This window comes from Drosophila navojoa, chromosome 3 (genome assembly GCF_054131105.1).
Source record: "Drosophila navojoa isolate 15081-1374.11 chromosome 3, UAZ_NAV_1.0, whole genome shotgun sequence".
In the NCBI taxonomy this organism is placed as follows: Eukaryota; Metazoa; Arthropoda; class Insecta; order Diptera; family Drosophilidae; genus Drosophila; species Drosophila navojoa.
This window is the reverse complement of record NC_142891.1, coordinates 23,089,697-23,105,598: the sequence shown is the minus strand read 5'-3', so window position 1 is coordinate 23,105,598 and position 15,902 is coordinate 23,089,697. Positions and strand designations below refer to the sequence as shown.

Genomic DNA, 15,902 nt, shown 5'->3' with positions numbered 1-15,902 from the left:
TCTATACAGTGGTGCATAAAAGCAAGCGACAGCTCTAGAAACCTTAGTTGACATTTTATAAAAAGCATTTTATGTATTTTCCGTTAAGCATTGAGAAGTCAAGCTTCAGCTCCTTCTTGAACATTTGTGACACACATTATTATTATTTTTTTTTTTTTTTTTTGTGCGCAGCTCAGCGACGATGGCAAAAACAAACCTATTAAACTAGAAAAACTAACAAGACACGAACAAAGAGTCAAGGAGCCAGGTCGTCTGGTGTTTGCGCTGACAAGAAAACTAACGGCTAACAAGCAGCTTGTGGCAGAGTAATGATAAAAGAGGTAGGGGAAGGGGGGGCTGGCGCTGAAACTGCGCAAGATGGAAGATGGTCAATAGTAGCTGGGATCATCATGTAGAAGTGACACTTACGATTCAAACCCTGCATGGACATCGCCGGCAATTCAGCGGCTGATGGCGATGATGCTGCTCCTGATGCAGCTGCTGATGCAGCTCCTGATGCTGCTGCTGATGCTGCTGACTGTTGCAGTTGCAGGGACAAGGCAGGCGGAAACATGGTCGATGGCATATTTAGTGCGTCGTGATATCTGCTTCTCGTTTGCGTTGCAAATAATGCTGGTAACGATGACGCTGGCGAAGATGTTGTCGATGTGGTTGTTGTTGTTGTTGTTGGCGTCGTGGTCAATACTGTTGACTCTGGTGTATCTGAGGCACTTGGAGTGGGCATTGCCCTCATCGTCGTCGTCGTCGTCGTCGTCGTCGTTGACGATGTCGTCGATGCTGTTCTTGCTGTGGTTCTGCCGTGCTCCCCCAAATCGGTATATAGTTCTGGCTTCTTTTGCTCCTGCATTAGACAATAGTCGACGCATTGGTGCACAGCCAAGTCCAACTCGGGCTCTTCAGGGCACTCTCGGCTGGGGCAAGGCGACCACCAGACCTGCAAAGAGAGATTAAAAGCAGTAAAAAGTTCAACTTACTTTATTAATTATGCTGCGGCACAAGTTTTCAAATTTCCCTTAAATACCCTGTGTGCATTAAATGAGTACAAAGGGTATGCTAGACTCCGAATGAGGCGGGTCAAGTTAACTAACTTATAACTACATATATAATATTGGCTGCTATTTAAAACTTTAATTAAAAAACTTGAAGAAATAAAATTTGCAATAAAATATTAACTACAATTTAAATTGAAGATGTCAAAAGAAATTCACAGCTTTGCTTAAATAATTAAATTAAATGAATAAAAATTATAGTCTTTCATTCAGGCAATTCTATTTTATTTTGTTAATTTCCATGATTGTAATAAAAACTTGCATTTGCTCAAATTTGTAGGGCATCAGCTAGTCGACTACTTGTAGCTTGAAAACAAATTACTGCAGATGTTGTAATGTGAACTTGCAGCAAAGTAGACGGCATCTGCCAGTCGATTAAGGGATTCCAACTTGCAGCGAATCATTATATTTTACGGCTCGCCTAGGAGCTGTGCAAGGCATTCAAAGAAAGCTTTGCTCTTCTAAAGAGCAAAACTCCGCTAGCATGATATAGAGAACTTTATTATATACATATGAATATAAAGATACAGATGTATAGATATTTGACATATACATACATACATATAATAAAAATATATATTTAATTCAATACAAAATAAAATGCGCATTTACATACCAAATACTTTTTAGTGGATTTTCTTGAATTTAGTATATTTCCCATTTAGTATATTTCTGTTAAAAGCACTATTTGAAAATATCATTTTATGTCAATGTTATTTACACACACACACGTAAATCAAAGTAGTCACTGGCAGTCACTAGTCTAGCGCACAGCTAGGGGAATACATAAATATATATAAAAAAAAAGAAAAATAAACAACATCAACTAAAATGTCTTCGCTTCCGAGCGCAACATGGAGAGATCAGCTGCGGGATGCGCTCAGCTCGCCCCTGGGCATTTTGGCCTTGACGTGCATCGTGGGCTACATGGCCTACATGCATGTGCGACGGGAGTATCCGACATACGACGACGAGGACTATGAGAAGGAGGGTCACGTCCAAATTCCGGCGCCTCTACAAAATCTTCGCATATCGAAGAAGAAACTGGAGCAGTACGATTCGCAGAATGCCAAGGCCCGATATCTGATTGCACTGCAGGGCGTCATATACGATGTATCGTGTGCTCCGCACGACTTTGGGCCCAACGGCAGCTACGAATCACTGTCCGGCACCGACATCATGTGGTTTATCCGGAGTACAGCCCGCTTCGAGTCGCGCGACTTCAATACCTACTTGGACGAGTGGAAAACGATGCTGGAAGATCATTTCTATGTCGCTGGCGTATTGGTATCGGATAATGAGCAGACCGATTCGGAGCCGGAGGAAAGTTCACAGTATGACTCAGCCAACGAGACTAATGAGTGTGACGTCAAAGTTGAAGTGAATGAGGGCTATACCGCGAGCGACAAGGTGGACGACGGCAACATGGTTAAAGTTAAGGTCAATGATTATCTGGAGACGGGCGTGAATGGAAAGTTCGAGGAAAACTCAAGTGAAGGCAATTTGGAGGATGCTGACAATACTCTGATCAACTATTCGATCGGGGACAAGACCATCTCAACTATGTCGACGGAACAATTGTTTTAGAGCGTCCACCTTGAGTACCGTACCCGATTGTATTAAATCATAAAACAGAAAATATACACACATACATTCTATATATACATGTATACTTATTTGTACGTTTTATCTGCCTTTCACAGGCAGAGTGCTTGCTGTCTGTTGTGATTGGGCTTGTTGTGCTGAGATAGTTCGTGTCCATGCATATATACATTACTAATTTCAATGCGAATTCAATAACTGGAGCATGAGAGACAGCAGCAACAGCAGCAGAACCATCCACGTAGAGACGACGCGTTGGCAATGCCTGCAATAATAAAATGGTAATTTCTGTTTTTGCCCACGAACAACGAATCCATATAAATGTTTACCAAACGGCAAACCAGACTTGTCCTTTCCTGCATAATTGTATAGCAAGCCGCAAAGCAAGAGCAGAGCCAACAGCAACAGCAAGAGCAAGAGCAACTACCAGCATAATGTTGGCACAGATGCAATCGGGCTTAAAGCCTTTCATGGCACTTTGAAAGTGTTGCAGACTCGAGCGGGGAGTCTATGAAGAGCAACTATACACATTTTATTATATGTAATTGGATGTTTAAGCTGGAGCACTGTTAAGTAAGCCCGTCATTCAATGTTGGCAGCATTTTCATTTATAAGCATTGATTAAGTTAATCTGCTGACGGCTTGCATGTGTTTATTTATTTGTTTATTTCGGAATCGTTTGCATGTATCAAGGGGCAAACTGGCAATAAGCTTATAGAATTTATTACTTATTGAATTTATAGTAATCAAAATCCGTTTTACAATTAAGTTATCTTAATGAGGTGATGATATATATATTTGTGAGCCCTCAACATGAAGTTTCTTGGCAATCGACTCGTTATTTCTTTTTATCTGTAGAGCTAAAATGAGCTAGTTCCAAATTAAGCTCTTATTCACCTATATTATATCGATACTTATCAATATTACATGTGATACCTATCGGTATTATAGAAACAGCTTTTATCTCTGCTTAAAGTGATATACATATGTATATACAATAATAATAAGGAAATGCCGATAATCAAAACAAGATCTCACAAAACATATAGAGATAAGTTTCTTTTATATTTTTTAAACGTTATCGATACTCAGCTGTAAGTGATTAGAGCTTATACAAATCTACAATCATCTAATATGAAATTGTGATGTATTTAAAATGATTATTTATACATATGAACATACATACATAAATATTATGAAAATATTTTTTATTTCTTCACAAGTATAAACCACTTTTCTGCAAGGTTTATTGATGGTAGATTCTTAAACCATATCGAAAAGAGGATTTTCAGTTTTTTCTTAAAGGAAAATTCGGCCATGAGAAACAAAAATCTCCCATCAATGAACCTTGCCGAGAGAACTAGAAACAAAGCCAGTTAATGGACGTGAATTTACAAAATATCTAGGTCACAGCTGAGAATTTTCTGTGCTTACGATAACGTCGAAGGTATTGTTGATGCAACTACGTATTGTCTTCATTTTATGGTACTTTATGTGCACGTCATAAATACGAATCCCATGCACGGCCCTGCCTACAATTCTGCGTGCGTGTGTGCGTGTGTGAGTGAGTGCGTGAGTGTGTGGCCAAAGTGTCCAAATGACGAATGCGAGAGTGTTTCGAGTGTGCGTATCTTAAAGTTAAGGATACTTTGCGCAAAATTCGTATTTAAGGCAATGCGTGCGACTGGCACGGGTCCACAACGAGGACCACAACGAGGCCCTTAACACGCAGGTCCATTGCGTTTCATTACGACTAACGACAACGGGGCTGTAATACATACAGTATTGCAGCTCAACTGTCTGTGTGGCTGAGTGTGTGTGAGTGTGTGTGAGTGTGTGTGTGAGGTGTACGTGTGTTGCTAGTGTAGTTTAAGTGCTGCAAAACGACATCAAGATAAATGTACGTGATACACACAAACACACACAGTTACATTCACACACACACACGCATGTGTAGCTAACGTGCACTTCTATGTACATAAGTGGATTCTTCTTCTTTTTTTTGGTCACTGCCTCTGCCTCTGTTTAGAACTTGTTCAGATCTTCCTCTTCCTCTTCCTCTCTCTGTCTGTCCGTCTGTCTGTCTGCCTCGCTCTCTGGCATTCTGTATTGCTGTTTGTTAGTAGTAGTTTTGTAGTTTGTTCTTAGATGCCACTAATATATATTTCGTTGCTTGTTATCAGTGGAGAGCCCCTAGATGCTGTCATATTCCATTTTCATATTTGCATTTCTTTGACTACTCAATGGTAAGAGTACTCAGGCTTAGTTCAGCAAACGATATTGAAGTTTTCAAAAATCGAATCTCAATTTAAATTGCTGAAATAGGTCAAAGTTATTCAAATATGGCAGTCGAATTGCATAGGAATTTATATATATTTTAAATAATATTTATAAATAAGCTTATGATCAAATATAGTGACTTTATGCATAGCTGGAAAATTAAATATTTATTTATTATTTATTTAATATTATTTATTTATTTAATAAGATATTAACATTTCATCAATATGTTTAATTATTATTATTTATTAATTTAATAAGATATTCACATTTTATCGAAATGTTTAATTCATTCAAGTAAATCAAATATTTGTTTGCATTGTTAATAATTCCTTATTTTTCCCATAGCAAATGTAACTGTATCATAACAAACTTATAAATATTAACAGATTTATTTTATGATTCACATAGTTGAGTATAACTTTTTATTATTTTATTTTATCATTTGTTTTATTATTAATTTTTTTTTTTATTATTCTGAACTTCTTCTCTGCAACTTCTTCTCCCTCACAGCTCAATTGTGAAATTGATCGCTGTCTGACTTTTAGTAAATGCAATTAAAATGCTCGCCCTTAATTAGAATTTGATAGCAAAGTTACATATCTCTAGGCAAGTAAGTCTGCTCCTTAACTTGCTAGAAACTAGAGTTACCAAATTTGATGTATGTATGTATAAGTAAGTATAAGCTGCCCGGTAGAGCACCTGCTTGTCATTTCGAGCAGCTCTTAGTTAAGCGCAACTCCCACAAAATCATTCTTAATTGTTACAGTCAAAGTTTTGTGCAAGTCATTCATAGGCAATCTGCTAAATGGGCGCGACTATAAGTTATCCTGTATGGGCTGTACGTAGCAGCCAGCTGCCTCTGGGAATGTTTAAACTTCCGTTTCAACATATTTACACTCACACCCGCCCACACACACACACACATAGCCACACACGCGCACACAACTACGAGTGCCGCAAGCTGCGCACTTAATGCTTTCTCCTCCGCACAATGTAAAATTCACACATGAATAAGTTGCGACCGCATTTGGCATTTAAATGTGGGCACTAACCAAAATTGAAGGCTCTACCTCTGAAAAGCGAGAAATTTAACTTTCCTGTGGGTGCCTACATGTATACAATACATACATATACATATGTGTGTGTGTGTGTGCGTGAGTGCATATATGTTATATAGAATATGGCTTGGGTAGACCTGTATAACAAATTGGATATTCTTGGGCCTCGGCTCAGAGCTCCATAGCTGATTAAAGATATTTATTAATTTTCCCGCAGCGCAGAAAAATATCAAGAGCACGAAATTAATTTGAGCTGGAAGAGCATGCAAAAGGCTAATAAACCGCAATATGCTTTAGGCCCATGTAATCATATATCACATGTATATAAAAACTTAACAAAGGATGCTCTCGTTTTTATTGGCCTCGAGATTCGGCTGTTACGGCCTGCCCATGCGTGTTAACCCATTTTGGGGCCCGTTTACTTATTCTGATAGTATAATTACTATTTTTTCCGAGCCCCTTTTAATATGCACAGAATATTTTAACGTTCGAAAGTGTGGCAAATCAACTGCCATGGATTCACACTGTTCAGCAAAATTTAAACTGTTTTTTGTTTTATTAATTTTTTTTTTCTTTTGTCGGCAATTTAAAAAATACCGCAGTGATATAAAAAGATTTTTTGCTGCATTTTTTCTAGATATATTTTTTACAACATAAATATTCTGATATTTTTTTAATACATAAAAATTCAGATAAAATGTATATATACATATATATTTATTATTATCTAATGATTCTCAATTAGATTTAATATTTATGCACACCATTTGCTCATATTAAATTGCCATGTTAAATCAATAAAATTAAGTCATTTATTGACCAAATGAATAATTTTAATATACATCCCAGGGTGTGCTAAAAGAAAAAAAGCGAATTTCTAACAGAGAAAAAATTTCATTTTTTGCTTTTAACTATAGTTTGCTACTTTTATTTTTCCCAAAATGTATTTACTTTTTTATGCACATATATATTTATTTTCTCTCATCAATTTAATCACCATAACAAATCATCCCCGAAACACTTTAAATAGACATGTTTATACTGTTATACTGATTCAGCTGTTTTTTTTTTTCCATTTCGATAATTTCAACGTAAAATTTCTATCCGAAAAGAAAGAATTGTTATTGCTCTGTTAAAAACCTTGTTGCATAATGTTATTTAAGCCAATGAATAATATTCTTGAAAATTTTGTTATTGTTAAGTGTTTCCATTTGCAATTCGAAACCGGAGCCTGAGTGCTCTATTCAGCATTTTATTTGCTCAGCTCGTTCTCAATAAATATTTGCAACACAAATTGTGCTTTGGCTGGCTTTGCCTTGCTTTGCTTTGCCGTTCATATGGGAGACAATTCAGTACTTAATATTTTATTAAACCAATGACAACAGCAGCAGCCGAAATTGCAAAAGCAATAATGAAAGAAAGCAGCAATAACCCAAACTGTCCACAATGCATAAAATACGGCAACAGCAGCAGCAACAATAACAACAAGGATAACAATAACAAAACATAAAACGGAATTTGCTGGGCAACAAATTTTATTTGTTGCGAAGCGGATGAAATGGTATGGGATGTCGAGTATTAGCATTCACAAGGTCCAATAGGTTGGACGGGCCGACAGTTATTTGCCACAATCAATGAATCGACATGACATGAAATTTATGCGCATGCAGGGCCTTAAACATAAACCGATGGCCAGGCCAAATACTATGCAATGCAAACAGATGCAGCATCTGCTACAGACGGCGGCGCACCGTGCGTATGCGTAATACGTACAGCCCTGCACTTGTGTGCGCGTCAACGTGAGCCTGGCTGATGGGCGCACAGAAATGTGTGGCAAGTGGATGCCACTCTCTCTCTCTCTGTCTCAGTCGCTCCAACTGTCTCTCGCACTCACGCACTCACACAAACAGAGAGAGAGAGAGAGAGACACTTATAAACTCACTTGTTAGCTTTGTGTGCGTTTTATAGCTCCATGTGGGCGTGTGCCTTAGTGTTTAAGTCTGTATTGATTGTGACAGCGTTATGGTGGCGCCACAAATAAATGCCGGGCTCTTATGCTCCTCAGCTACTACGCACGGCTGTCTCGCTGCGTCTTCACTTGTGCTCGCAAAAATAAATACAAAAAAATACAAAAACAAAAAATATAGACATTCGGTGTAGACCGTATACCGGCGAGGAGGCAGACACGGACACGAAATGCGTTCGCCACAATTGAATACGTGTCCGTTGCAGCAATTCGAGACTAAGTAAAACATTCCCAAGGCAATATTAAATAGACCCCGTCCTAGTAGGTACCCATTGAAAATCGATAAAAATAAATAGGGCATAATGAAATATTTGCAACTGTAATGAATCAATTGAGGGAATAGCTTAAATGGTTCCCTGTTAACTGAATTTGTTAATCAAGAATAAAACCTAAATTTTTTTTTATAATTATAGAGTATATTTTGCGGGTCTCCTTTTGAGCACTTCTTTCGTTTGTTGAATATATTCATGAATATATCAGCACAATTCGTTGCTTTTCTGCAGCAGTTTCTTTTTAAGAAAAGGTAAATATACTACTTTATATTCCACATTTAATATTCCATTTACATTGTCAAGTGGAGTAAATCTAAAATCGGTTTTTAGTTGAATAAAAACTGTCGGAAAAGCAAATTGTGAGCAGAGAGAATTGTTGAGTATGTTTTTCCGCTTTGATACCTAAACTGCAGCTAGTTGATTTCTGTTGTGTCACAGTCACAAAATGTTGGAAAATGATTAGATTTAAATAGAATATAAATAGCTTTTTGGCAAGAGCATAACTACCAAGAGGATCATCGAGGGTGAAAAAAAAACTAGTTGACTTCAAATCTTGTATATACGTGTCCGTTATGATATTAAAAATAGTAGAGCTGCACCATGTCATGTCCGTACTTTCGGAAAGAAATATATTTTGATTGAAAGCTAAGAGGCTGAAATAGTAGAATCAGCTAGCACCTGCTACGTCCTGTGAAAGATTCAGACGCACAAAAATGAGAAACAGTGTGATAGATGTTAATCAACAGTAGGTGAAATTAGATCTGTTAGAGATATGTTAGTTAACAGAATTATGTTATAGATCAATGCTAATATGGAGGTATGCATATGGTAAAGGCGAAGATAAATAAAAAAAAATTAAAGTAATTATAGAAACTTCAAGCTTCAGTTATGAATGTCGTGAATGTTCACAGTTTATTTAAATAGTTAAAAATATAAATTATCTCGGGAAATTACACAAAGCCTATTCGTATTTATTTGTTGACTCAGAGCCGCTTTGCTTCACTCGTTTGTTTTGTTTGTCGCTTCCATCTGAGAAACTAAGAGCAGACGTCAGGGTTGAACTGGTGGAAATTCTGTGTCACTTTTCAGTCAGCTAACGCTGTTTGCCAATGTCAACTACTTAGCTTTGGCCAAACTATTGTCACAGTCATAATTGCAGGTACCACAACAACAATAACAATGATGGAGCCAACAACATTTCATAAGGTAAGCGCATTAAATCTACTGTGCAACAGCTGCCTGGAAATAGCTTTGTATGCCACAGCAACAGGGAGGTCTCTAGGTGTGGGTGTAGGTGTGTTTTTGTGTGGGTGTGTGGATGTGTTGCTGTGAGAGTGTTGGCTAATGTATAACCAGATTGCACTCTAGCTAAAAGCCAAATACACACACACACACACAGAGGCACCTTTACTCACACCTACACGACCTGGCAATGCGGCTGCATTAATTTTGTACTTAACCAAAACATCGACATGCGTTACTCTTAAGAATTTAAAGCAAACACCGAGAGTATATATTGAGACAGATGGCTTTGCCTGCTTGCTCCAATTCAATTTGGGTATTTGGGTATTTGGAAAGCAGGTTTATCCATTACGAATCGAGCAATTAATCTAATTAAAGAGAAAATTTCAGCCAGACAAACTTGACAGAGTTTTGTAGTTTCTATACCCTGTAGAGCCGATGGAGAATGTATAGAGGGGATATATTTTTCTGTATGTAACAGCTATATATGTATCTTATCTCTATTGAATAGTAAAGATCTATATTTTTATGTAAAATATAATAGAATCTGAGACATAATCAGATAATATGAATATATGTTAGTGAAGCATACTCTATATTTACTCATTTAGGTTATCTGCTAATCAGGCACACTTATGTTGGGTATCTTCCAGTCATTCACTCTACTAGCACACGACTTAGGGTATCTGCACATGAGACTGATGCTACCCTACTTGTGTTATTGAAATGCATGCTTACCTCAACGTCTCCGCTGTCCGGATGGCGTATTACAAACGCCGATGGCACCACGCCGGGTATCTCCTGTTGGGGTATGAAGAGCAGGGAGTGATGGAAAATTGCATTCAGCAGTAGACTCATCACAACGACTGGTTTGTATTTGCCAAATTTGTCAACGAGAAAACCTGCACGGCGACAGAGAAAAGTAGAGAAGTGAATGCCAAGTTACAAACTCTAGATAAATGAGATTTGTGTCTACATGTGTGTGTGTGTGTAAGTGTGTGCGTGCTAGTGTGTGCATCTTCCTTTACAGCTGCCTCTGTGGCTTGGCAAAGTGTTGCATAAAGTGGGCAAGCTTTATCAAATAAGTATGTTGACTAGAAGATGGCCCTTACCATTGACAAAGTTGCTCACATTTGCTCACAGATTGAGATGAAAGAAGCTGCTCGAAGTAAATGTAACTTAAATAGCATTACGTGATAAGATCTTCACTTAATTAATAAACTGCATAAGTTTTAATTAAATACTGAACTAAGCAACCACAAAAGACTTAAATGCTCTAGCGACTCCTTCAGGTATGCTATGAAATTTTAGATTGAAAATTACTTTCACAATAAATTTGTGACTAGTTGTAGTTCTTTAATATATAACAAAAATATGTTAAGCAATAAAAAAAACATGCGCTGTAAAGTCAAGGACATAAGCTGCAATATAATTTATTTGAAAAAAAAAAAAATAAATAAATAAAAAAAAAAAAAATAGAAATGATATATGTATGTTTATATAAGTTTTTGTATTTGCTTCCAATGATTTGCATGAATATTTTTATGAACATCATGGAAAATTGAACTGTAATATTTATATGTATATTCTACATTTCCCGTTATTCATTTTAATTTTATATGCAATTTCAGTCAATTGCCTTCATTTCGGCTTATGCACTCACCTGTTATTGGCGGACTGAGAAAAGTTGTGAACGGCAATGCCAAATAGATAATCGCAATTTCTTCCACCGTCAAACCAATTGATTGCATATGAATAGTTAAATATGGCAACAAGGATGAAGTGGCTAAAAAAATAAAGAGGAATATTTGAGAAATATTATTCAATTGAAGCAAGTATTATTTATACTTAAAGGCAAAGTATGAAAGAAAAAATTTAAGAAAATATATATGTATATTTTTTTTATATAGACATAATATATTACTTTATATTAATAGTACTTAAATATGGATTTTAAAAGCTGAATAAAAATATATATACATAGCCAAAGGTTAGACAAATATTGTTATACTCCGATATAATTTGATAACTCAAGCATATAGATCATACAATTAAAATGATGTATAGCAGCTGGCTGCAATTTATCTAAGTTTATAGCTCAATAGAAGTTCACTTGGAAGATAGATAAGTACTTTTCTCTTTATGGCATTATAAAGCCATAGAACTTCGAGAAAGTGACGATCTACGGCCGCATTCAATTGAAAAAAAAAGCAGTTTAAATATAGAGTAGAGTGTATTAGAGGCAGAAAATGTTAACCGACTGTCAGCTAAATGTGTGGACAAAGGCGTGAATATCAAAGCGAATAAAAAACACATTAATACTAATATTTCCGACAACTCGACTTTAATGATATGAAAAAATAAAACTTACGACGAATGGCCAAACAGAGGTCGCCTTATTAGAAACAGTCAGAAAAAAAAATTATAATAATAATAATAAAATAATAAAAAAGATGAAAAGTGTAGGCGCAGAGCAAAGGGGCAGCGAAATGATCGCAAAATGTTTTTGTCATTGACCGCTGGCAGCGAAAAACGGCGCACGGTCAGTTGATTTGACTTGATTTAAGTTTAAGAGACATCTATATGTATGTATATAGCAGCAGCAGTCGCAACAGTAACAGCAACAAGAGCAACAACAAGACAAACAAAACTAAGCTTAGATTTATTTACAAAAGCTGAACAAATTCATATATATATGACAGGCATATGTATATATGCACACACAGACACGCACACATACACAAATATGTACATGCATGTGGCTGTGTCTTAATTGCCTCATACTGTGAAAAGCTGTGTGCAGTTTATCAAAAGGAAAAGCAAGCAAGAGCCATCTCAGTGTGTTTGTGTAACTAAATTTATACGAAATGTGTAACTCATTTTGTGCCTAATTGATAACATCCGACCACGGCCTATATTCCCAGTTCCAGTTCTATATGCCAGTCAGCATTTGCGAAGATCGAGAACGGCATCGAGTATAGCCAGGGCATATTCATGTGATAATGAATTCCAAGATTCACTGTCAGACTAACTCGTTCTTTGTATTTCGTATTCCACTCGGCGAATCTCAACAGCTGAAAGAGTGTGTCTTGTTTATATTGCGTATACTCTGTTCGTCATTCGAAGAAGAGCGTATGCGTGGGACAGAGTTTGAGCGAATGTCAAAGTCAAATACAGTATCGCAAGTCAATTGATCTTGCTCCTTGCATCAAAGGAGACTTATTCAATTTAAAGTAAAATTAAAATTTTTAATTTATAATTATATTATGTATTTTTAATCACATTTTTTAATTTACACTAAACCTATATAAATTTGAATCGATAAACATTTTAATTAGTTTGTAATTAATATTTCTTTATTTGTATTTTTAATTATTTAAAATTTTTTTTTATTTCTATAATAAGATCAAGTTCCACTTTAAATTATTTAAATTTAAATGTAAACAACAATTAAAATTTAATAATAAATTTCACTTTTATTTTATTCACATTAATTTTTATAGTTACTCTCAGTTTGATATTGATTTATTATTTATTTACTTTATTATTAATATTATTTTTAATATTTCTATTATTATTTTTATTATTATTATTATTATTATTACTTGTTTTTTAAGCTATATTATTTTTTTAGATTTAATTTATAATATTTTTCAGTTTTATTTGAATGGTCAGTCACATTAAATTACATTACATTATAATTTCCATTATAATTTCTATTCGAATTTTATATATTTTCCATTCAAATAATTTTGTTAACATTTTAGTTTCATTTTTTACATTAATTTTAATTTTCACTGAATTGTATATATAAATTCCATTTTAATTTTAATTAAATTTCAATTTAAGCTGATATCTCAATTTAATCCAACTTCCATTTGAATTTGAATGTCTAACTTCAATTTGAAATCAATTTGGATTTTAATCTTGTTTCAATTCATCTTCAATCCAATTAGTGTGTGCGTAAACGCGTTTAACTTTGCCTGCTCCAGCTCTTTGCCTTTTGATCGTGCTCAGCACACATAAAATGTATTATTATTTATTTAACAGCTTACATGTAAAATAAGCTTAATACAACTTTTAATGCGTACTAGTCGACGCTTTCGTCTGCACATTAAATAAATCCATTAATGGATTAACTAATTGCAAATGAAGTCAGCGAGCGTCAGCTCGTGTCCTTCCACATCTGCAGTTAAGCCCGGCCACTGTTTGCCGTGCAATGTGCTCTGTATCCGGCTTTGGCTGTGGCTTTGTAAATTGTGTCTGATTAAATAGCCAACTCGCTTATGGCCCTCACATTCCGTCCACACATCCACATCCTGGCGCGTCCCAAATGCGCAGCTGACACGAATGGCTCGTGCCTCTTGTGTGCTCGTGTCACATATTTGTGATAATCAAACAAATTGCTGATTCGATATTTTTGTCTAAGCCAACAAAGCTTGTTATATTGGTACTGCACTTGAGTATTTGTTCGACTACTATTTCAATGGGACACTTTATTGGGCCATTTTTTGCAGCCATATATCATATATTGGTCTCCTTTCATGGGGCGTGGGTGTGGAGTGGAATGTGTAGGCTGCAGCTGTATATCTGTGTATGTAGATTTATTTAACAAAGACTCTGACTCTGACTCTGACTCTAACTAAGCATATTCTCACTTGAGTTGGCTCTGATTGGATTCTGTACCATAATTCTCTATCATATTCTTGTTTCATAAATCGAATGAGGCAACTCGTGCCTCTCCTATTGCATACAAATTCTTGTCCTTGCATTGCAAATTGCAGGAAGACGAGAAAAAATAAGTCAGAGTAATTAATTTGAATGATGCTAAGAAGAAAAAGAGTTCGAGGATATCATGAATAGAGGACAAGAGATATACGTTGGTGCTTAAAAGTAGATTAAGTATTTCAAGTTGACCAAGTTGAATTCAATCAATATAGCCCCAATAAGATTAATTACATATTTTATTTCATTAATAATATTTTAATTGCATTAAACACTGAATTATATGAATTATATTCAAATTATTGAAAAATAAAATTGTTATTATTTTTTTTTTTTTTTTTTTTTTTAATAATATTAAACAAAAAATGTATTGTAATAATAATAATATATATAATAATAATATATATAATAATAATAATATAATAATAATAATAATATTAATATTATTATAATTATTATTATTTTATATTATATATTTATTATAATAATAATATTATTATTATTATTACAACTATTTTAAAATTTATAATTTTTTCTTTTGTTTTATGAAAAATAAATGATGACATATTAATTATTCAACTTTTAAACTATGAAAGATGTTCGAATTGCCTTTTAAAATGAAATGTATTTTTGTAAAACTATTATTAAATCACGAGAAAAACAAAGAACTTTCGCGTAGATAAATTCATCTACAATCTGTTTGAAGTTTATCTCTGTTTATTTGTCTAACCTACTGGCAAACAAGCATTAAAAAGTTAATCTGCATCAAATCTTTGCTGGCATATTTAACATAATTATTTAATTATCATAATTGCTTAAGCTGTCATTTTACTGGTCTTATCAGCAAACAGGTATGAACAGGTTAAAAACAAAAAACAGACACCTGCCGCCCCAGACAACATTGAAAAGACGTTGATTGGACGTCACGTTTCGTTTAGCTCGAAATTCATCAGAGTCCGCTTCCTTCCCCTCTATAATTACTTTTTAATGGCATTGGCTCATTGTGTTTTATCTATATGCACATATTTGTAGATATATTTGTAGCTGTATCTGTATGCGTACTCACCTCCATACATGACAAAGAGCGTTATCTTGAGCATTATCAAATTGGGATTAATGCCGCGACGCTGGCAGAATTCACCAAAGTGCGACAACTCGACTTTTTCGGAGTGTGCTGGCTCGGTGACCGTCTCCTCGCTGGCCATTTTGACCATTTTGCAGATACTGTCAGATACACACACACACACACACTTATGCACAGTTTTGCTTGTTTGAAGTTCGTTTCAATAAAATGCAGCGACGCGTCGTAGCCTCTTGGTTTCTCGGTCAGACGACACTGGGACACACACAAAGACACTCACACTCACACGGACAGAGAGAACACACACAACTTAATGAGTGTCTGTGTGTGCGTGTGTGTTTGAGTGTTTGGATCTGTGGCAGAGTTTTCTTATGATTTTGATTAAATCCAATTGAAATTTGTGTTCATAAACGGCGCACAAAAGTCGAAATTGTTGTTGTTGTTGCTTTGGTATTTTTTCTTTTTTATTTTTTTGTATATATATATTTTAAGTATATATTTCAACTTTGCTGTTTTCTTTTTAATTTGTTACATTTTGTTACACTGTAAAAAATATATGTGCTT

At 35.2% G+C, this 15,902-nt stretch overlaps 2 protein-coding genes across 3 annotated transcripts in view; one reads left to right on the top strand and one right to left on the bottom strand.

Annotated features, from left to right (window-relative positions):
* LOC108649840 (uncharacterized) overlaps positions 1–15,902 on the bottom strand; it is a 29,087-nt gene extending 13,185 nt beyond the window's left edge. Inside the window, exons 1-4 of one of the 2 annotated variants that reach the window (XM_089258674.1) lie at positions 15,324–15,902; positions 11,196–11,318; positions 10,271–10,434; positions 409–934 (exon numbers count right to left, since the gene is read on the bottom strand). In XM_089258674.1, the coding sequence (XP_089114800.1) occupies positions 409–934; positions 10,271–10,434; positions 11,196–11,318; positions 15,324–15,471 (961 nt within the window). In that variant the 5' untranslated portion in view covers positions 15,472–15,902. The remainder of the gene's footprint in view (positions 1–408; positions 935–10,270; positions 10,435–11,195; positions 11,319–15,323) is intronic. The other variant, XM_089258673.1, reaches the window with a different exon arrangement.
* LOC108649569 (membrane-associated progesterone receptor component 1) lies at positions 1,772–2,688 on the top strand. The gene has a single exon (XM_018098535.3). It carries the CDS (start codon positions 1,881–1,883, stop codon positions 2,634–2,636), a length of 756 nt encoding a protein of 251 aa, XP_017954024.1. The 5' UTR covers positions 1,772–1,880; the 3' UTR covers positions 2,637–2,688.